General features: G+C 35.2%; 1 protein-coding gene across 1 annotated transcript; it reads left to right on the top strand.

The window, feature by feature from the left end:
- Nucleotides 1-1934: 1934 nt before the first annotated feature.
- Nucleotides 1935-21364, top strand: LOC114325454 (malate dehydrogenase, mitochondrial-like). Its single transcript, XM_028273536.2, has 6 exons — nucleotides 1935-2135; nucleotides 2903-3075; nucleotides 4530-4658; nucleotides 14924-15181; nucleotides 17963-18191; nucleotides 21103-21364. Exons 1-6 carry the CDS (start codon nucleotides 2024-2026, stop codon nucleotides 21318-21320), a joined length of 1119 nt encoding a protein of 372 aa, XP_028129337.2. The 5' UTR covers nucleotides 1935-2023; the 3' UTR covers nucleotides 21321-21364.
- Nucleotides 21365-22924: the final 1560 nt, after the last annotated feature.

Genomic DNA, 22924 nt, shown 5'->3' with positions numbered 1-22924 from the left:
TTGGTTTGGTTCAAATATTAATGTATGTGTGTACTTAATTGTTGATTAGTTTGTTCGATAAAAAATGTTCACCTTCTTTGGATTGATTTAAAATATGCATTCAGGTAGGATACTTGAAATGAAAGGTCTAAAGAGGAAGTTGTAGGAGTTGACTTCCACACACAAATTTAACTTTTTATCGGAGTTAATAACAATTTGAGGTTAATGACATAATTAAGTATTCTGTAATGTTGCTTAATTACGAGATTTTTTTTTTAAATCTAAAATGAATGTTCAATGTATTGACCAGCAATGAAGAAAACGACATCTATTAATGCTACTGATATTAATGCTACTTACTGTTACAAAATAAGCTTTTCATTTTGAAAAATCCTTGTCGGGCTACCTCTATTCTCGCTCGAACTTCTTTGTTTATCATTACATTCCTCCTTTTGTTAGTCATTTAGTCATCATGTACCTAGTCTCACATAATAATAGTCTCCCGTTTTATACCGCTGACGCAACTTTGGGATTATAGTAGGGTAGTCTGCTATATCTAGAGTCTACGCTATACATACAAGGAAGGTAACAGGGCCAGTGCTACGCTTCAATCGCCTATTATTCCCCAGGTAGGTACTCATTTTTATTCAGGCTGAGTCGACCTGGGGCCTATAGACATTTTTTAAAATGTCTCCCTGTTCTCGCCGGCGCTGGATTTCGAATCCCGGCTTACCAGCATGCGGGTCAGACGTCCTACCGCCTAAGCTTTGCCGGTCACTACTTATTCTCACACATAATTGTAAAAATCTGAAATATATGAGTGTACACGGAACCCTTAGGTTCAAAACAGACGAACCACTCTACAGCACTACTCAGTGGATCCACAAAGTGGCTGAAACAGGCGATTTTTGTAGCCCCAATGATTTTGTAATGGACGCCACAGTGACGAGGATTGTCGACCGTGGCCAGCCACTGTCGCTCGTGTAGAATGGCACGTTTAGTTTACATAAGAATTTACGGGTAATCATCGGACACTACTTTGTGGATCCACAGAGTAGTGCTGCAGAGTGGTTGGTCTGTTTTGAACCTTACAATAACCTCATCCTCACCCCGTCGTTCAGCCTGCTGGATTCAGTGTAAGGACAAAAACAAACGGATCACTCTGCACCGCTACGTTGTAGATCCGCAAGTAGTTTCCGATGATTAGCCGTAAATTCCCATGCAAATCAAACGTACCATCCCAGACGAGCGACAGTGGCATGCCACAGTCGCTCGTCTGGGATGGTTTGTCGAATCCACATAAGAACCCACGGTCAATCATCGGAAACTACTTTGTGGATCCACAACGTATAGCGCTGCAGAGTGGTTCGTTTGTTTTCGCTCTTAGGCTACGGTCAGATAAGCGACAATTTACGGCGCCGTAAAAGAGCAGTAAAATGAAGCACGAAAATGGTTCCCACGGTGAATGTAGTGGATGGCGAGACTGAGCTGTAAAATATCGAGCAGCAACACCGAACGGGCCCATCATCAGCGTCGTGTCGCAAACGAATGGACCTGGGTCCAAATTTGTAGCTCATCTAGCCACAATAACGACCAATACACTGTATTTACATCTCTAGACACTAAGTAATTTACATCCCTGTCTGGCCATGCTTTGCAGCTACTGCCGCTTCATTTTACAGCGCTTACTGTTCTTACGGCACCGTAAATTATCGCCTGTCTCGCCTTAGCCTTCAAGTGGTCCGTCTCAAAAATAGCCACTGTATTCTGGTCTTTCTGAACAATATTTAGACTTTCAGTACTGTTTCAATTTAGAGTTAAAGCTGTAAAAAGTAATCTTCTGTATTTCTGTATGGCCTTTTATCTTTCAGCCAAAAAAAAACAGAAACTTTTCTGACAAAATGACTCTATGATGTAAAAATGAAACTGCTTTCTGTCATTAGTTGAAACGTCAATAGGCGCAACATCAATTCATAATTCTGTTTGTCACAAAAGTTTTAATGAAATTGTCATTCCTGTATCACAAAATTTTTGTTCATCTAAAATGTTTATTAAAACTTTGAACGCCCTGTGCAAATGTACCTCGTACATTCATACCATCAAGAATTATAGTTCCAGCTCCACTGCGATGAAAGTCACAGTTATCGGAGCAGCTGGTAAGTTATATAGCAAATATCTCTCGCTCTCTTTCTTGTCGTTTCACCATTACTGAGGATTGTGATTTCTTCCAATATTCCTAACAATTTTTTTCCATCGGTCAATATCTTTAGCTGCTCTAACAGCTTCGCAGAATGAGTTTCCAGCTGAATTCTTAATTTGATCGGACCATCTAGTTCATGATCGTCCTCTTGATCTTCTCCCCAGAACGTTTCCAGAAACAAATAATCTCTCCAAACTGTCATCACCTCTGCGAACCACGTGACCAAAGAATTGCAATATTCGTTGCAGACATATTGTGGACAGCCTTTTTTTAATCTTGAGTTGGTTTAGAATGGAAACGTTTGTCCTATGAGCTGTCCAAGATATGCGCGCAGCATTCTTCTCCAGCACTACATCTCAAACGCATCAATTTTTTGGCGCTCGTGTGCGTGAAGAGTCCAAATCTCTGCCCCATATAGAAATATTGAGAATACAAAGGCCTTCACCAGTCTCATCTTGATATATTGAGAGATAGATCTGTCTTTCCAAACTTTAGTTAGGCGACTCATCGCATTTTTTGCCATACCAATACGTCTCCGAACTTCTGCTTCGCAGTTACCATCGTTAGTTATACTAGACCCGAGATAGACAAAGCTGTTTACTATCTGATATTCCTGTAACATGTTATGTCAGTTGAATAGTGTGGAATCTGTCGACCACCATTATTTTTGTCTGGAGTTTATAGCAAATATGAATTTGCTGTAATAATTTAATTTCTTTTTAGGAAAAGTAGCCCAACCCCTATGCCTTCTATTGAAGCAGTCTCCCTTAATAGACGAGCTTTGTATTCATGACATTGGACACACTGCAGCACTGGCAGCGGAATTAAACCATGTGGACACTAATTGCAAAGTTGTAGCTTTTTCGGGCACTAGTGAATATGGAAAAGCTCTCCATGTAAGTCATTTTTAAAGCCATAACTTTCGAGATATTACACTACTGTGAAAGCGTCAAGTATGACATCAAAATTATAAACGAGACACTACAAAGCAGACCATCATCAGTTTCTCATATTAGTATCAAAGAACAAGAATTTAAAGCACATTGTGTTTAAGTCCTCTCTTCTATTCGTTTTTATTCAGAGCACGTTGTCTCCACGTGGAAAGACTTGTGATCGCAAGTCTTCTTCGTTATCTTGGCCTGTTCTAGAGTCAGCTTTCATTCCTTCCTCTCCTTCGCCTTGGTTTTCTAATTTTGTACTCTTATCTCTCATAATTCGTCTTCCACCTGGTCCTTAAATCGTGCTCTGGACCGGCCTCTTCACCTCACTCCATCTGGTCTTTACTTTTATAAATGTGTTTCGACTGCTCCATCTCGTTCATCATCGCTAAGTGGCCTAACCACCGCATCCTGTTTATTTTGATGGAGTTACCAATACTAGGCTCACTATAAAGGCGGTAAAGCTTAAAACAGCGTTAACGCCGTAATCTGTTTTCCTGCACGCCTTTATAAACATGTCTAAGGATTTTACGGTCAAAACAGCCTAAACGTTCTTCATCAGTTTTTGTCATCATCCACGTTTCTGACGTGTGAGTACGGGTTTGATTAGAGTTCTGTATATTGTCACGGTCCCAGGCCGGCCCTGTCAATTCCGGAAGCTTCTGGTGGCGAACTGTCTGAGACCCTTTCTGTGGGCGAGACAAAATAAACTTGTTTACAATCGGCGTATCTAGAAGGCCATCGATAAACCTTTTTTTATTGTTCTGTAAATAATATTTACCTTTCGATTTTTCTGGAAATCAGTATACTAATTGTACATAACTATATAAATAGACATTTTTGGAATTGGAGTTTAGTTGTGAATATGAAACCGTCGGTGTACTTTGATATGTAACGGGCGCGGTATATTTTTTTGAATTTGTAATTAGATAAATTAGTAGATTTGGTGTAATAAATAAATAAATTAGATGTCGTAGTTTGTAAAATAAAATATATAAATTCAGTGTTTTTCATTTGTTTAGAAGTTATTAAAAATAAATAAAGTCAACTAAAACTAAACATTAGTGCCTAAAATATCATAGAAAAGTCAGTTTTGTAACAATATCAATATTTTCGATCTTTTTCTGACTATGTTTGATGTTTAAACTGTCAGATCTTCGGTTTTGCTACTTGATTATTGTTGGACACCTTCGTGTATTTACTTAGTTTTATTAATATTAACGTATAGCCCTATTCTTTTTACTGCCGCTTCCAATGTCGTGAACGATTGATTTCGAAATATACCACAGTCAATTTTATGTTATAAGTAACGACACCATAATGTTCTTCTTTCTTAGGTCTCTACCGTTATGACATGTTTCAGTTTATATTTGCTTTTAAGTTAACATATAAAGTATAAATTTATTTTGTAGAATTCTAAAGTGGTAGTCGTTGTAGCAGCCGCTCCAGACTCCGATTTTATGCCTCCAGAGAAGATGTGGTCATCCAATGCTACAATCGTGCAAGATATCGTCACCAATATAGCAAAATATGCTAGTAAGGTATGCTCAGAGACTATTTTACTTCAAATCGAGCCCGAGGCACTACATAATTTTCCGTTTCCTAAATATAATTTAATAATAATAATAAAAATCTGGATCCATATGGCTAAATGTGGAGTTTAAAAATAAATATATTAATTATTTAATAGAAATATAGCTGCACCAGAATTTTAAATTTTTATTAACAATAAATAAAATTTATATTTAGGTAAACAATTAACGTAGTTTAATTATTATTTAAATATACATTTTTAAACATGAGTAAAAATTGAATAGGTATATAGTACATTATTGGCACATCTTCTTCTTCTTCTTCACGTGCCATCTCCGCGACGGAGGTTGGCAATCATCCTGGCTATTCTGATCTTAGATGCTGCTGATCTAAACAGTTCGGTTGATGTGTATCCGTACCATTCCCTCAAGTTACGCAACCACGAAATTCGTCTCCTTCCTACACTTCTCTTGCCCTGGATTTTCCCCTGTATAATCAACTGAAGTATGTTGTGTCTCTCATTACGCATAACATGCCCCAGGTACTGCAGCTTTCGTGTCTTGATGGTTTCCAATATTTCCAGTCTTTTGTTCACTCTTCTCATGACTTCGTTGTTTGTTGTATGCTCGGTCCATGATATCTTCAGGATTCTTCTATACACCCACAGTTCAAATGCTTCCAACTTTTTAGTAGTCGATGCGTTAAGAGTCCATGCTTCTAGCCCGTAAAGTAGAGTCGAGAAAATGTAACACCTTGCCAGCCTAACTCTCAAGTCTAATTTCAGTTCTCTTGCACAAAGTACCTTTCTCATTTTGTGGAAGTTTGTTCTTGCTTTCTCTATTCAAACTTTCATTTCTTTGGAGTAATCGTTTGTGTGATTAATTATTGTGCCAAGATAGTTATAGCTTTCTACTTGTTCTAAAGTTTTACCTTTAATTGTCAGGCTTTCATCATTATTTTGGGTTTTTGATATCCCCATGAATTTAGTTTTCTTGATGTTTATTGATAATCCATATTCTTCTCCATACTCAACTATCTTGTTCATTAGCTTTTGGAGGTCTTTAAGGTTGTCTGCTATTATGATAGTATCGTCCGCATATCTAATGTTGTTAATTGGCGTTCCATTTACCTTTAGTCCTGCTGTTTCTCCCTCAAGAGCTCTTTTCATAATTTCTTCAGAGTATGCATTGAATAGTAGTGGTGACAATACACACCCCTGTCGCACTCCTCTTTTAATTTCGAACTCTTCTCATGTGTGTTCGTTAATGCGTATGTGTGCTTGTTGTTTATACCTAATATAGATTTGTTATAATTCGAAGGTCATTGTATTGTATTTGTTTTGCTTTGAGGACGTCCATTAGTTGTTTGTGGCGTACTTTATCGAAAGCCTTGTTGTAATCTATGAAACAGACGTACATATCCTGGTTCACGTCCAAGCATCTCTGGATTAGTACGTTGAATGCAAAGAGAGCTTCACGGGTACCTACGCCTCTACGGAATCCAAATTGCGTTTCTTCAATATCCATATCAAGTATTTGGTAAATGCGTTTATGAATGATCTTTACAAACATTTTAAGTGTGTGAGACATCAGGCTTATGGTACGGTGGTCGGTGCATTCTCTAGCATTTTTCTTTTTTGGGAGACAAATAAATGTTGAGATCAACCATTCATTGGGTGTGTTACCCGACTGATAAATTTCATTAAATAGCTTTAAGAGGACATCTATGTACTAATTTTCTATTATTTTAAGAATATCAATAGGCAGTTGATCTGGCCCCGGGCTTTTTCCGTTACTGGTGTTTTTTAGTGCATACAATATTTCTTCCTTTGTAATTTCTACACTTGTTTCCCTGTTTTCGAAAGATATGTCTTGTAGGTTTCCTCTTTCGTCGTCGAAAAGCTCTTCCATATATTCTTTCCATCGTTTTAGCTTTTCGTCAGTAGTTATAATAGTGTTTCCATTTTTGTCTAAAAGAGTTGTGTTGTGGTTTCTTTTTTGCAGCCCTGCCATTTCTTTAACCTTTTTATGTAGGTTGAATAAATCGTATTTGTTCTGAAGATCTTCTATCTCTTTACATTTTTCCTCATAGTAAGTTTGTTTTGTCTCTCTTATCTTTTTTCTGATTTCATTGTTAATTATTTTGTAATTGTGATTGTTAGGGAGCGGATTTATATGCGAGCAATTTTGATGAAATATGCGCATACATATGCAGTAAAAAATTACGAAATATGCGCAAGATATGCACAATAATTTCATAAAATGCGCATTTTGAGCAACCACATATTTATCTACAATAAAATGAATGTATCGCTTTTCCACTATCTTCTTGAATATTTTAAGGTATCGTTGTAAATTTGAGGTAGGTACGTAGTTTTTTCTCAATGTACTTTCATCGGGATAACTTTTCTTGGAATATATTTCCAAAAAGCTTTTACAGGATTTTTCCGTTCTTTTTAAAATCTGAATTAAATTTATATTGTTCATTTGATGAAGTCATCAACGATTGTCTACTGTCAATGGATAACTGATAAAAACTACTTTTGATTAGCTCATCTTTTTGCATTTTCACTCATGCAGTTCTGTCCCGACGTGTTGTGTAACCGAAAATTTACCTAAGATGGTATTTACGACAATAACACATAGTCTTCAAACTGTTTAAACTTAAAATGTTGAGGAATCAGGCAAATATTATATATTAAGGACGGACAATATATAGGAGGACAATATATAAAGAACGGGAGTTTTCTAAGAGAAACCAAAAAGGTAGTGAATGAGCCGATTTTAGGTAATTCTCGAAAATATATGACAGCATGTGCTGGGGAATATTTGTGTCGAATTAGAAAATTTTTAATTTTTTTCTTTTGAACAAAATGTTTTTGAATATTCACATAATATTCACGTGTATTTAAAAATATGCAAAATTTGGTAAACTTCTCAAATATGCGAAATATGCAAGCAATATGCATTTAGCATAAAATCCGCTCCCTAGTGATTGTCTTTGTTCTTGGCTTGTCTTCGTTGGTCCATCATGCCGAGTATCTCGTTGGTCATCCAGTTGTCTCTTTTTCTTATCGGTTCTTTTAATATCTCTTTGCATGGAACAAGTAGGCAGTTTTTTAGTGTTTCCCATTGATGGTTTACCTCGTAGTTGTTAGTATCTAATTTATCTAAGTTTTCGTATATTTTCTGTTGAAGTTTGTTTTTTATATCAACTTCTTTCAGTTTGCTAACATCTATATTTGGAGTTCTTTGGGGTTTTCTAATACGTTTAAGCTTAAGCGTGACATTAGCGATTAGTGATTAGCGATTATTGGCACATACACTATAGATAATAATAAAAAATATATATATTTATATATAGCAGTGGTCCTACAGCTCTGACTGCTTCCCGCACTTCAATCTCCAGTTTTGTGGAAAAAAGTTTAAATTAATTAAATTTATGTACATTTGTATGTACATCAATTTTTTGTAATTATCATTTTCTATATAATAATATAGCCAAAGACGACAGACATAGTTGGTTTAGAGAATTTCCTAAATATGACTTACTCTTTTCAGTACCGAGAAATACCTTTCACCTGAAGGGTAGAAATATACTTACTATACGTTGTCAAAATACTTCGCAGCTTCTAAACAAGTTTCTATTACCTACTAAATTTAAAGAATGATTGGCGAAAGGTACATAATGAGCGCTTTTGGATTTTTCTTCTTCGCGTGTACATTTTATTTTACCGACATTGAAGCATTGTCGTAGCTTTGTCCCCGACAATATCAACTTTTTTAATAATAATTGTTCTAAAACAATTGTGACTAAGACACAGTTGACAAAGGACACCACACACATCTTATGGATAATATAATGTCACTCAAATGAAATAAAATTTACATGAATCGATGCGTCCTGAAATTTCAATAATTTGATACCATTGCGCCAACTCTGTATTTTGATTAACAAGAGCGTAAATTGATAAAAAATAATCTAAAATCAAATGGGAATGTACGTGTGTCAAAGACAGAAAAAAGATCTTGTGATGCGCTTACTCCATAAATCTTTCTGAGGGATTAAGGCAGAAGCTTACTCTTATCTTTTCCTATTATTATTGATAATAAAGTAGGATAATAAAGTAATAAAGTAGGATATTATTGATAATAAAGTAGGTTATTGGTTAGTTGTACCGCCTCTAATCGGCTTAACCCTTAACTACAGAGATCCGGTATTTTTTACCGGCGGGCATTCCCAAAATGTGGATTTCATGGTAACCTCACGACTTACAAGTTCATGTGTCTCTGTACCTCTCGGGTAGTTTGTATAACAATGCTAGTCAAAACGTGTAGTGTGTATTGTCAATATTTTCTTTTCTAGCACACATCAAAAATCTTAACCGGTAAAAATTACCGGATGTCTGTTTTAAGTAAGTATTTTTATATGAGTACTATATTTGTAAATCTGAAATGCTTATATTATTTTTTTATGTTTTTAGGAAAAAAGTAAAGAAATGTACTGCGGAAGTCATCCTGGACCTTCAATGAAGGTTAAATTTGACGATAAAAATTTTGAGGCCACTTTGCAAAAATGGAATTGCCATTTAATTCTGTGATAATTTTACCCCTTGCAGATTTTTTCTCATGGATGTAAAATTTTTTGTAAATGCTATTTTATGTTTCCTTTGTGACTCTATGTTACGTTTATTTGTTAAAAAAAAGTCTAAATTTTTGTTCATAGCATTTATGGCCGTTTGTTTCAATAGACCAAAAATGTTACCAAAATTCTGGTTTAATAGATTTTTCTTCAAAAATCTTGTATTATATTATTAAAATCACTCATTTTACCATTTTTTCTTATATCTAGCGACTCCAGAAAAACTCATAATGCAATTTTTTTTTGTTTTTTATTATTAACTTTATATTTTGACTCTATTTTATAATGGCCGGTAAAAAATACCGGGGATCTGTAATTACGTGCTAATATTGGGATGTCTGTAGTTAAGGGTTAAGCTAGTGGTGAATAGACTGTTTCAATAGCCGCTAGACTAATATTATTTATGAATGCCAATTTTATGGACTTTTAAATGCGATTTCGATAAACTTTAATTACAATTAACGCCCTAATTAAGGCAAATTCAGAGTTGGCGTAATGGTATCAAATTATTGAAATTTCAGGACGCATCTATTCATCTAAATTTTATTTCATTTGAGTGACATTATATTTTCCATACGATATGTGCGGTGTCCTTTGAAAATTTATTTGGTTAATGCAATCATAATTTTTTTTGTGATCATTCCGGGCCTCATTAAAATGCGGGCCCAAGGCAGGTGCCTCACGGGCCTAGTGGTAAAATAGGCCCTGGGTATGCTATGAAAAATATAATCTGTAGTAATTACATGAGAGCTATAAAATTATCGATTTTTATCCCGAGTGATACTTCGACAGTTTTAATTTCACGACCCGAAGGGGAGTGAAATTATGTCAAAATGTCACGAGGGCAAAATAAATAAATAATTCGAGCTCGAGAGTATATCCGTAAGATTATTTAATGAATAAAACTGTCTTTTTAAATCATTTTAACTAATATTTTATTGATATATTCGCCTGAATATTTACTAAACCTGTTCAAGGTTGGTGTTCTCTGTGACAAATTGTAAAATATTATTTCTCATTAATGTCACTGAATGTATTTTTGCGTAGCAACGAAGTGCACTGACGTAAAATACTTAACGACGGGAAATTATCAAAAAATATCCCTGTAATTTTTATTTTTGTAATTTTCTATTGGTCAGAATCTCTATGAATGAAATAATCGATATTAGGTAAAAGTTCATTATTAGATATGGATTCATTGATATGACTCTGATATGATAAGTCTATAGTCTGATACTTTTGTCCCGTCCTTCAGAGCTGTTGTGATTCTAAGGCAAGAAAGTTTTTGAAGATGACATGTGTGCTTCACTTTTGGTCACCATACCACCGATGCATAGGTAATTGATGCTTCTTTCACCAATCCAATATAGATTATCAGATTTTAAACCCCAAATTTTTCCATGACATGTATCTCATTCTGGCAGATTTAAAAGATTGCTGTTAACGGACCATTCATCAACAGCAATCTTTATCTCGGCATATGAATTGCCTTTTTCAAGACAAAGTTAATGACATATTAAACACATGGTGATAAATCGGAACTGATGCTACAAGCTACAAGATGTGTGAAAAGGTGATGAATAGATTTTTTTGTAGCTCATAGAGATTTTGTGAAATAAATATTTGCAAAAACTGTTAAATGTATAATTTCTTGACTACATAATTGAAAATGACTTACTTTGTAGAAAATGTAGAATAATGTAGAAAAACTTGGACAATCGCAAAAGTCTAGATTGTTACAGCGTTACCTTATTCGCTTGATTTAGCTCGATAGAACTATGTAGTATTATTTCTTGCCACTCCTGGACAAAGGACCTCCCATGTGTTGTCCACTCTTCTCGGTTTTGTGCTATTTAGTGCCAGTTTCTCCCCACTTTTTCTCTAGCCATTGTTTTTGTGGCCTTGCTCTATTACGACTGAGCTCGCGTGGTCTGCAATGTACAATGTTTTTCGTCCACCTTTCGATATTTTGTCGTGCCACGTGTCCTACCCAGTTCGATTTCATTTGCGCAATTCTTCCTCCACCTTCGTCCTGATTCGTACGTCCTCATTTCGTATATGTTCTCTCAGAGATACTCATAGTCTAGCTCGTTCGATGGCCCTTTATTTTATTTTTAATTTATTTGCTGATTACTCTGTAAGTGTCACGATCTCCATTCCGTAAATCATAACTGGTAGAATATAATTGTTGAATACTCTTTTCTTTAGATTTATTGGTACCTTTTTGTTTTCAACATCACTCAGTCTTCTTACTACTACTCAAGTCATTCGGATTCTTCTACAGTTGAGTCCGCGAGTCTTTACCCGTGCGTCATCATTTAAAGCATATGAAATAAGTCGGAAATCTATTTCACGCAACAACAACTGACAGAAAGTGGCTACTGTTCCGATTACGGGTTTTATTATAAAATTTGACGTTATCAAATATATAGAATGCCAAATGTAAGTTTTGCTTCAAAATTTTTGTGCAGAATTACAACTACATTTGAAGCAGCTTAATAAATTATTTTATTATTATTGATTAATAAATAAATAAACAATTTATAAAAAAATTTAATAACATATTTTATTTTTGTTATTTTATTCACTTTGACGGAAATCTAAACACAATCATTTCTTTACTGTGTGAATGACGTTAGCTTTGTATGTTTTAAATATTAATTGCCAAAATATAATTATTTACCTTAAAATTTCAAAGCCCAATATAAAATTAGTTGTGAAAACAACTGTTTGTGTAACATAAAGAAACTTCAAAACATAAAAATTCGACAAAAACCGCAAAAAATTCAACTGACTGACAGCCACAAAAGTAAACAAAGCAGAAACGTCAAACAAATTGTTCTTAAAATATGAAAACATACCGAATCGTCTTTTTTTGTACCTATCTCTTTTCACTGCACTGAGTCTAGACGGTTCATAGAAATAACATGTGTTTTTACTTAATAACAAACGGCAGCTGGTTTGTCATGAGTTTCATGCGTGGAAGAGAATGATGCTAGATAAAAAGTATGTGTTTTATCTCGCCAGGTACTAATGACGCACGGGTAAAGACTCGCGGACTCAACTGTAGTTATCTTTGCCGTTTGATTATGTTTGCCTAGTTTGATCGTGTGACCTAGGTATAAAATATACTCTTCGACACTTTCGATCTCACTTCCATCTAAATCTATTGTGATATTTTGATTTATCATCACTTTTGTTTTATTTAAATTCATTTTTAAACCGATTTCCTCAGATTCTTGTTTAAGCTCCTTTAGCATGTAGATTAGTTCCTCTGTTTTGTTGCTTATGAGTAGGTAGGGGAGACCGGGGCTAGTTGTCACAGTTTTTGGTTCAGGCCCTGTAACTCAGACAGTTTTTATTTTTTTTTAACCAAACTTCCTCCACATAATTAGTCGAAATGTAGGCTACCCATTCATATTTTTCTAAAATTATAGATACGAGTGGTTAAAATGATACGATGATTTAACCTTCGACAGGATTTGTGTGACAACATACCCCTAGATGGGGCATGTTGTCACAGTACCTGGGGCAAATTGTCACAGTATTACAAAAATAAAGTAAATGTGAAATAAAACGTTTTTATTCAAAGAAGAACTTACAAACTTAGAAATAACTACACATATTGGCCTCTGAGTCACAATTGTGGCATACATAAAATTGATTTCCATTGGTGCAGCCTGTATGTATCCATTGTTTGCATGCTGTACGTTGGTCCAACTTTTTATAGAAGCGCAATAAAGTTCTCCGCAAACAAGCCATATACAGTCTTATTTGTTCGATGAAATGTCTTCTTTTCTTTTGGCCCTATTTTTTTTTTGCGTAGAAGGCAGATTCATTTTAACGCTTTTCTTTTTTTGTATATTTTTTTGTTTTGCCTAGACTTTTCGTCCTACAGAATTTCATCCTTGACTGAAGTATCTGTATGGTATTGATGATTTGCGTTTTTTTACGTTGAAGGCGGTTGGTCCTGTTCGCAGCTTTGGGAAAGGACGAATCGTTTCTACAGACAGCCCTGCTTTAAATCCTCTGGGTGGTGTCATTTCTGACTCTCATTTTTTTACCTATAGTAAATCCGAGTGACCTAAAAATTGAAACGTGTACAATTCGTCAACTCTTGATTTGTTCAAGTTCAAAACAGGGAGTATATATACCTACCTGTTTTAAGAAAAGGAAATTATTAGTTTAAAAAAGGCTCTTAAAGGATTCTTACCTGCAAGGTTTTCATTCGGATCTTAATTTTCTTGGATGTTGACAAATTGATTATTTGGTGTCTTTTGAATGTTCTCACTGCTTGTCTGTAGGTTTTCTAAATTATTTAACCCACGATCTTCGTTTCCTGTACATATTAGTTAAATTTTCCCTCCTAAGGTGTCAGGTATGCCCACTTCCGTTTAATTTGGATTCTTTCGATCAGTAACGTAACTGGGGAGGAAGTCTTGTTCTGAGAATATATCCCTGTTAAAGGGATAGATACCAGTGATCCTAAATCCCGACATTATATTACTTGGAGCTAAGTATCATAGGCCGAAATGTTGCCACAATACCAGGTATATCATATATAGTAATAGATTTTTCAGGGGTTTGACTTCATTCATGCTATGCAAGCAAAATAACAGCATTTAGGTTAGAAATTAAATTTTAATCCTGTAGATATTAAATCACTTTTTCACAAAAAGTTTACTTTTGGCAAATTCATAAATGATTTACCCTGTATTCTTTAGCAATTTAATATGATTTTAATACGGTCTAAAATCATTTCAACAGATTTAAATGCTGCGGGGCAAGTTGTCACAGTGAGATCTTGCCCCGTGTAATTTGTGACAACTAGCCCCCCATAACCTTCCGTAACTGAATGTCAAATCAAAAATATTCCAATGAATAAATATATCAAAATATGCCTACGTATATAATCTATTAGATTGACAGTACCCTTTAAAATATATTTTTATTACCTTGGTTTCACAAATTTACTCACAGCATGAGATGTTTGAAGATTAAAAATTTTACATGAGAAGCCTCAAAACACATATACACAAATAAGAGAAACAATTACTGGTCGATATCTGTAATATTTTGTGTGGAAGTGGTGATGAATAATACCTTTCGCATGTGGATGGTACAGCGTGTTAACTTCACAAATAAGGTAGAAATCGGCATTGTGACAACTTACCCCTGTGACAACTAGCCCCGGTCTCCCCTACTACGTCATCGGCAAATCTTAGATGACTTAAAATTCTGCCATCGATCTTAATTCCGCGTTGTTTCCAATTTAACTTTTTCAACACATCTTCAAATGCCAGAGTAAATCATTTTGGAGAGATAGTATCTCCCTGTCTAACTCATCTTTCTGTTCTTATTTTGCTTGTTGTTAGACCTTCTGCTATATTTATTTGCATAGGTGCATTGTCGCATATATATTTTTGGAGTATTCTATATCTGAAATCATTCTTTGCATTATTCATTCCTTCTAATACGACCCAGATTTATAATATAGAATCGAATGCCTTATATTATTGTAATCCACAAATGCCATGTGAAGAGGTTTATTGTATTTGTTGCACTTTTCAATAATTGTAATACCATTTAGATAATATCCAGAAATCCTAATTATATTCTAATTTTCCTCTAGTCATTTCTGGCCATCGCCACTAACCCTATCAACAGCCTGATACCAATGACCTGCGAGATATTGAAGAAACGCGGAGCCTACAACCCCAACTCAGTCTTCGGAGTAACCACATTGGACACTGTAAGAGCCAATACCTTCGCAGCACGCGTCTTGGGCTTGGAACCGGAGTGTGTGATGGTTCCAGTTATAGGAGGGAATACCGAGGACACCATGGTGCCCGTTTTGTCCAGTACGAAGCCATCGCCGGAATATACAACAGTAAGTTAGACCATAGGTATAGTTTTGGACACTAAGTCAGCATGTTGCTTCTTTTACTAGTTTTCATCTTCTTTTTCTCCTTCTTTTTGTATAGACATGACTGTCTGTTTTTCAATGTGCCTCCAGTAAGTAGTCGTTCCATCGTTTTCTTGGTCATCCCACTGCCACTATCCGACACTACTCTATTTGTTGTCATTCAGCTTATGTGGTCATTCCATTCTGCTCTTCTGTTTCTTACTGAGTTATTAATGTTATCCACCTTGCATCTCCGTCGTATATCTGTACTTCTAGCTCTGTCCCATAGAGTCTTACCATCGATTTTTCGAAGGGTTTTCATCTCTGCTGTTTCGAGCAATCTTTTTGTCCTCTCTGTGTCGGGTCGTGTTTCTGCCGCGTATGTCATTATTGCTCTGATGACTGTTTTTTAAATTCTTACATCTCTTTTCCGATATTTTTATTTCTCCATATTATTGTGTCATTCAGGCAACTTACAGCTCTGTTTGCTCTATTCCCTTAATCTTCCACTTCTGTTTCGAGCTTTCCCTAGCTAGATAGTGTGATGCCTAGATATGTTAAACTCCATCAGTTGTTCTATTATCTGACCCTCCAGCTCAAAATTACATCTTATTGAATTTACTGTTATAACTATGCATTTTGTCTTTTTTGGGAAAATTAACATGTTCAATTTTCTGATGGTTATGTTAAATTGGTGCAGCATACGTTGTAAATCATTTTAACTATGAAAGATTAGTATTGCATCGTCTGCATAACAGATTATTTTAAGCTGTTTTTCTCCCATTAGGTATTGTTTTTTAGTTCTTACTTTTTGAAGATATTCTTCTTTAGCGGCGAATCGATTGAGGGTAAAATTGTACATGATCCGCGCCTGCGCACACTGACAGTATGTAGTTCTGACAGTATGTAGTTCATTGCTAATCTTTCAAGATAGGTATGTATGTATCTGTAACCGTGCAAATAAGTCATTAAAAGTGGTAGGGGAGCAAAGTATGCTAAATGTGCAGTCACTCGAGCGTTATGGGGACCTATTGGGTTGTGAACAGTATGTCCTAAAACCAAAAAAAGTTAAGTAAAGTTTTCCATTTTAGTGGGCGCTTGCCATTTTTTAATTTAATTTTCCATTTCCAACAATGGTTTTTTCCGATTATAACGCCATCTATCCATAATTTGAAAAAATGTTTCGAATAAAAGTTACTTATTTTTACGTAAGGAATCTAAATCTGCAATAAAAAATGGGAGCTCCTATTTAAGATTTTAAAGTAACCCTCCACCCCTCTTCCGTGGAGGGTCGTGTTTGATGTCGTTCGATAGATTTTTCAAAAATACTGAATAAGTGTATTTTACAGTTTTTCGATCTGATGTTTATTTCGCGAAATATCGCGGGATTCGTATTTAAAATATTAAATTTACCCCCACCCCTCTCCGTGGGAAGTCGTGTTTGGTATCGTTCGATAGATTTTAAAAAAATATTGAGTACATATTTTTTAGTTTTTCGATCTATCATTCATTTCGCGAAATATTCGCTTTTTTCTTGTGAAACTTTGGGACTCGCGTATTTCCTTACGCCCGGCTCAAATCGTCAGATTTTTGAAATATACACTCTTTTGCATGTACTTAACTTACCTTATCTTAATCTGACAATTTAGAGTTTTTTTAAGGATAGATTTTTTTTCGGGCCCCCCTTAACGAACTTCCCTGTGTTAAGAGCTAATATATGGTGTAGGTACATCTGCAGTGTACCAATTTTCTTCCCATATGATAATCTGACGCGCTCGAGTAACTGCAAAAATCCCCGCTTGGGCTCCCCTACCAAAGAATATATTAGTGGTTTTAGGAAATGTATTATTTATTATAATTCTTGTGTTTTTGGATTTGTGTTTCCCTGTAGTAAAATAATAAAATATTATGTAAGCATAACATTTTTACACTATATGTCGCCGTGTTGTACATGTACATGTACATGTCTATTTCTAGGGCCTAGCTGGAGTAGTGGGAAATGCGTTAGCACTGAGATTGGAAGGTTGCGGGTTCAATTCCTGGGTGATTCATATTTTTTTTTATTTTTGGTTGTTTTAATAAAACATTTTTGAAAGTGTCAGCTTTTTTTATGGGGCTGGTGACTTCCACGTACATCTTTGGCTGTAGGACGGTTTCCGTAACTGATGTGTAAGTACATACCTATTACTACAAACTTTATGTGTTTTTTGATCACATACCATCTTGTCAAGACTCCATCAACCCTTAACTATTTAAGGATTGATGGTAGTATATATTAAATTATATACCAAGCAATTCTCATCAGATTGGTCACTCCCAATGGCTAAATGTCTCAGTATACACTCTATAGACTATTAAGTTCAATACTATACAGTCGTTTGGCTTTATTGTATGTAATTTAAACCAAGATATAGTTGTTATTTATGTTTTTTATATAAGTATATGTACATGTTTGTCCCTTTTTGTGATTTTAGCTTGTAGTTTGTATTGTGAAGACTTTTTGTACTGGGCCTGAAGATGAGTCATAAATTGTAAGACTCGAAACCGGTTGCCCCATGATTATGTAACAACTAATAAAATACAAACTTAAGATTGCGAGTATTGACTCAATTCCTATATCCAATTATAAATGTTCCGGTTTGTTGTATTCTAATGACTTCTCTTAAACATTCCTCAGTATAAATATAGCATCGGTGCATGATCTTCCTGTCCTAAAACCTTGTTGTTCTTCTGCTAATGTTATGATTGTTCTCTGTGACTTTTCAGGAAGAAATAGAAAGTATAACGGCGACTGTCAGAAAAGCCAGGGAAAATATGTTGAAATTGAAACCCCCCGTGAACGGACATTTCGTCAGTGCCTTTGCTTGTGCCCGTCTTGTCATATCTCTAGTCAAAGCCATCAGGGGACACCCAGATGTCATCGAATGCGCTTATGTCCCCTCCAAAGCCCACCCCAACGTCAATTATTTGTCTACTCCTCTTTTATTAGGACCCAGTAAGTATCAATAGTGTTTTACAACTTCAACACATGATAATAACAATGACAATAATTATTATAAACTTCAAACACAACATTTCTATAAACAGTCAACTTTCTTATTACGAGGAAAACGAAAAGCCCTAGATACAAAGTTTACTACTTTTTAAACAATTAGAATAATTGAAATAAAAATATAATAAACAATATTTTAAATCCAAGACTTTTCGTTAATAAACTGCTTTCTGGCTGCATCCCATATCTCCGGATTTTACAATATATAATCACATAGAGACGACGAAATAGGAGAAAGCAAATAGAGGACACTTAGGCCACGCATTTACCTTATCTTCGTCTAGGAAAAGGACCGAAAGACAGTTTCTAAATACTCACAAATTGAGTAAAAATGAAAAAGATAAAAAAGATAGAAAAAGATAAAAAAGAATAATCAATTATTCTAATTGTTTAAAAAGTAGTAAACTTTGTATCTAGGGCTTTTCGTTTTCCTCGTAATACGAGAGATGTCGCTGTATTGCGTCTCAAAAGGCGGGTTCATCGCATCGCGATGGTTTGCTTTAAAAGAGGCAGAATGTTTGTATTCCCTTCAGAGTTGTGACTGCATAATCTTCACTGATGATGCATAAGGATGCTGAAATAGTTACTATATGGAGATGGTAGTCCAACTCTGAATCGAATATAAACAAAACCTGCCTTGAACCCTTTTTTATCTTAGTCAACTTTCTATATTTATGGACACGCCAGGTTTCCCCAACACGACTCTACCTTATCTGCAGAGTCTACAAGAAGTGTACGGTAAGTTGAAGCTGTAATTACAAAAAAAGAAATATGTATGTCTTTGTACTCACTTTATAACGCTCAAAAAATTACGGGATCTGGATTTAAATCCAAGTAGCACCGAATGGGTTTATTAAGTCTTTTAAGGATGCTTTAAAACTGTAGAATAAAACTAAAATTAAAACCATTTGGTTTTTAAGTAAACCTTAAGGTTGCAATAAAACCGCTTTCAGCATAAAATGGCCCACTCTGAAAGAGGTCAATAAAACCAAAAATAAAAGCCTTCTTAAAACTTTGTTTTCTTAAGTAACTGGTTTTAAAGCTGCTGTGAAGGTGCTTTTAAAACCATGTTAAAAGACACTTTAAGTGCAGGCAGTTTTATAGCAAACTTAAAAAGGTTTCTTAAATGGAGACTTTTAAAGACAATTTACCAAATTAAATGATTCTTTAAACCCATATACTCCATAATATAGGCCAACAAATTTTTACATGTTTTTTTGGATAGGTAGGTACGTATTTGTAACCATAAAATAATAAAAAGTACTTGGTTATTTCGGACTGTCAAGGTAGAAAAACACTTGCGCACCCATCTTTATTGATAATGTTAACAAAAATAGGTCTTAATATCGCAGGCGCCCTAAAATTTCTGACATTTGGCGATTAAAAAATAAAAATAATAAAAAAATTTAAATCTGAAAAATATTAATTTGAAAGAAAAATAATTTTATCTACAATTTTAATGTTTTAATGTTAAAATAAAACGAATTTATATCTTTAAGTGGCTTATTTATAATTTTTATGTAACCCTTATATTTTAATCTATCATGGCTTTCAGCATCTCCAGAAAGCAATATGGCCGAAATCCAAATAAAACTATTTGGCCTATCGACAGAGAATTGTTAAGATCAAATGGTTTTATTTTATACCTTTCCAAGAGCTTATATCCCACATAAAAGCAAGCTTGCCGTGGAATTAAAACCGTTTAGTTTTAATGCTGCTGTCAATAATGCCAGTCGGTTTTAATGTGAATCTAACCTAAAATCTAGGCTTCGTAATGCTGTGTGTGTTGTATTTTTTTTAAATGACCAGTTCGTTTATATTTTAAGTATTTGCGACTTATGTCTTCCATACTAACTGTACTTCCACTTTTTACAACACACTACACCACTGTTTCGCTCTAAAACAAATGGCCGACCATTTTGGACATGAAAGAAGATGGGATGCGTTTAGTTTTATTGTTTCTAACAAGAAGCATAGTTTAGTCTTTACGATAACCAAATTGATTCAGTTAAGAGCGTTTGGTTTTAATATAGCCTACTAATTGCTTTTAAGAAAGCAACTTTAAAGAAAACTAAAAAAATAGTTTTAAGGCATATGTTTTACTGACATAATAGTCTTGAGATCAAGTAGTTTTAATAATAGGTTTTATTAGTCACATTAGGAGAATCTTTAAAACTGCAATAAAACTAAAAGGTAACAAACTAGAATCGAAAAAACCAAACAGCCCGAAAGATCTTCATAAAACCGATTAGTTTTAAAGTAAACTGAGAATAAACCATTTTAAAACTACAATAAGACAAATTATCTATTAAGATTAATTAGTCTTATTTGATACTCTTATTAGATCCTTTAAAACTAGTGACAAATGCGTAACAGTTTTAAAGTTCTGGCAGTATATCTGCAAGGTAACTTTAAAACCACTATCTTGTTATTTACCACAATAAAACCTTTATAAACCGTAAATAAAACTAAAATGTTTTTTTGTGCTACTTGGGAATGCATTTTTTTTTATATAATTCTCGTATCAAAGTTACGCGTGAAGTTAGTCGTTTTGATGACAGTTAGAGAAACATGGGCGACCCTATATTTATATACATTTTCTGGCGTTCTAGATTTCACAAGATATTTCTAGGTTATTCAATGACATCTCGAATATTCTACAACCTATTCTTCTTTTGCGTCAAGGGATTTTTTCTATCTGGAATCAATCTGTTTACTTCTCGGCATAAAATTAAAGAGTGCTTCTAGGCATAAGTGAAGGGTTCAGGACTGTATTAGCTCAATGTGCCCGTGTGTCTACTAGCGTGGCGGTTACTGTATATTTACTATTATTATAATTACTATTTCTTTTTAGGTGGAATAGCAAAGAACCTTGGCATTCCAAAACTGTCAGAATTCGAATCTTGTTTGTTAGATAATGCAGTCATGTACCTCAGGAATGATATCCAAAGAGGAGAAAAATTCGTGGGTGCTTTGCATACTCCCGAGTGCGATCCCTGTGACGTTATGATCCCGAGGTGTCCCAAAAACTGGTGCGACTTTCAAAAAGAAGAACGCAATAAATGTAAATAATGTAATTAGTTGACTTGTAATATATTTCCTACGATTTCGAGAAATTTTCAGTATTAAGGAAAAAAGAAATATCTAGATATATTTATATAGCCCCTTCTACTATACAAGGCGGGGAGGCTTCTGTAGCCTCCCCGATTTTACTCCGATTAATCTGAAATTTTCGAAGAGTATTCTTGTAGTTATGCAATTTCACTTACAATAATAAAAAAAATCGAAAAGTACCCCACACAAACCTTATGGAAATTGTGTCCTTGTGGATTTCGTTCATACTTTGGGAAAATACCCTTTGAAGCATCCTGACAAAAAGTTCTCATGGGCACAACTCAGTCGTATGAAGGATTTTCAAGATAGAGAGGCACAAACTCGGAAAATTATAAGATTTACTGGGTATTCCAATTCCCTGAGTTACTGGTTATCTGGCAACATGTAGACGTTTGGATCAAGGAAAAGTACAAGTAGTCTAGGATTTTTTCCTGGCTATCCAATGGCGATCTTTACTTTGACCTTGACTTTCAACGGACGTCATCTTCTAGAGTTTCGAGGGTTTTCGGCATTTAATGGATATAAACAGATTACTCATGGGTTTTTGTGATCGCTAAACACGAATATGCCATCATAATTGACCCCCGGAGGACGTGGTGGCCAGGACCACTGCAAGGGATGTCATCTTCTATGTAGAGTTTCGATGGTTTTCGGCATTTAATTGATGCAAATGAATTACTGGAGGGTTTTTTGAGGTCGCCAAACACGAATATGCCACCAGAACCGACTCCCGGAGCACCAGGTTTCCAAGGTCAATGAAAGGCGCTCCTGGAGTTTCGAGGGTCTTTGGTACTGCATTAATGCAAACGGATTAGTTATAGGTTTTTGGGGTTGCTGAACATGAATACGTGATCAGCACAGACATAGGAGCACCTGGTGCCTAAGACAGGTTATCTTCTGGAGTTTCGGAGGAATCAAATGGATTACTTTTAGGTTTTTAACTCCAGAAAATAACCTGTCTTAGACACCAGGTGCTCCTGTGTCTGTGATTCGTGTTCAGCAACCCCAAAAACCTATAACTTATTCCTTTTGCATTAATGTAATACCAAAGACCCTCGAAACTCCAGGAGCGCTTTTCATTGACCTTGGAAACCTGGTGCTCCGGGAGTCGGTTCTGGTGGCATATTCGTGTTTAGCGACCTCAAAAAACGCTCCAGTAATTCATTTGCATCAATTAAATGCTGAAAACCATCGAAACTCTAGAAGATGACGCCCCTTGCAGTGGCCCTGACCACCACGTCCTCCGGAGGTCAATTCTGATGGCATATTCGTGTTTAGCGATCACAAAAACCCATGAGTAATCTGTTTTATATCAATATAATGCCGAAAACCCTCGAAACTCTAGATGACATCCGTTGAAGGTCAAGGTCAAAGTAAAGGTCACCATTGGATAGCCAGGAAAAAATCCTAGACTACTAGTACTTTTCCTTAATCCAAACTTCTACATGTTGTCAGATAAACAGTAACTCAGGGAATTGGAATACCCAGTAAATCTTACAATTTTCCGAGTTTGTGCCTCTATATCTTGAAAATCCTTCACACGATTGAGTTGTGCCCATGAG

This window comes from Diabrotica virgifera, chromosome 4 (assembly GCF_917563875.1).
Source record: "Diabrotica virgifera virgifera chromosome 4, PGI_DIABVI_V3a".
Classification (NCBI taxonomy): domain Eukaryota; kingdom Metazoa; phylum Arthropoda; class Insecta; order Coleoptera; family Chrysomelidae; genus Diabrotica; species Diabrotica virgifera.
Note: the sequence above shows the minus strand (reverse complement) of the source record. Positions and strands in the feature narration are given on the sequence as shown.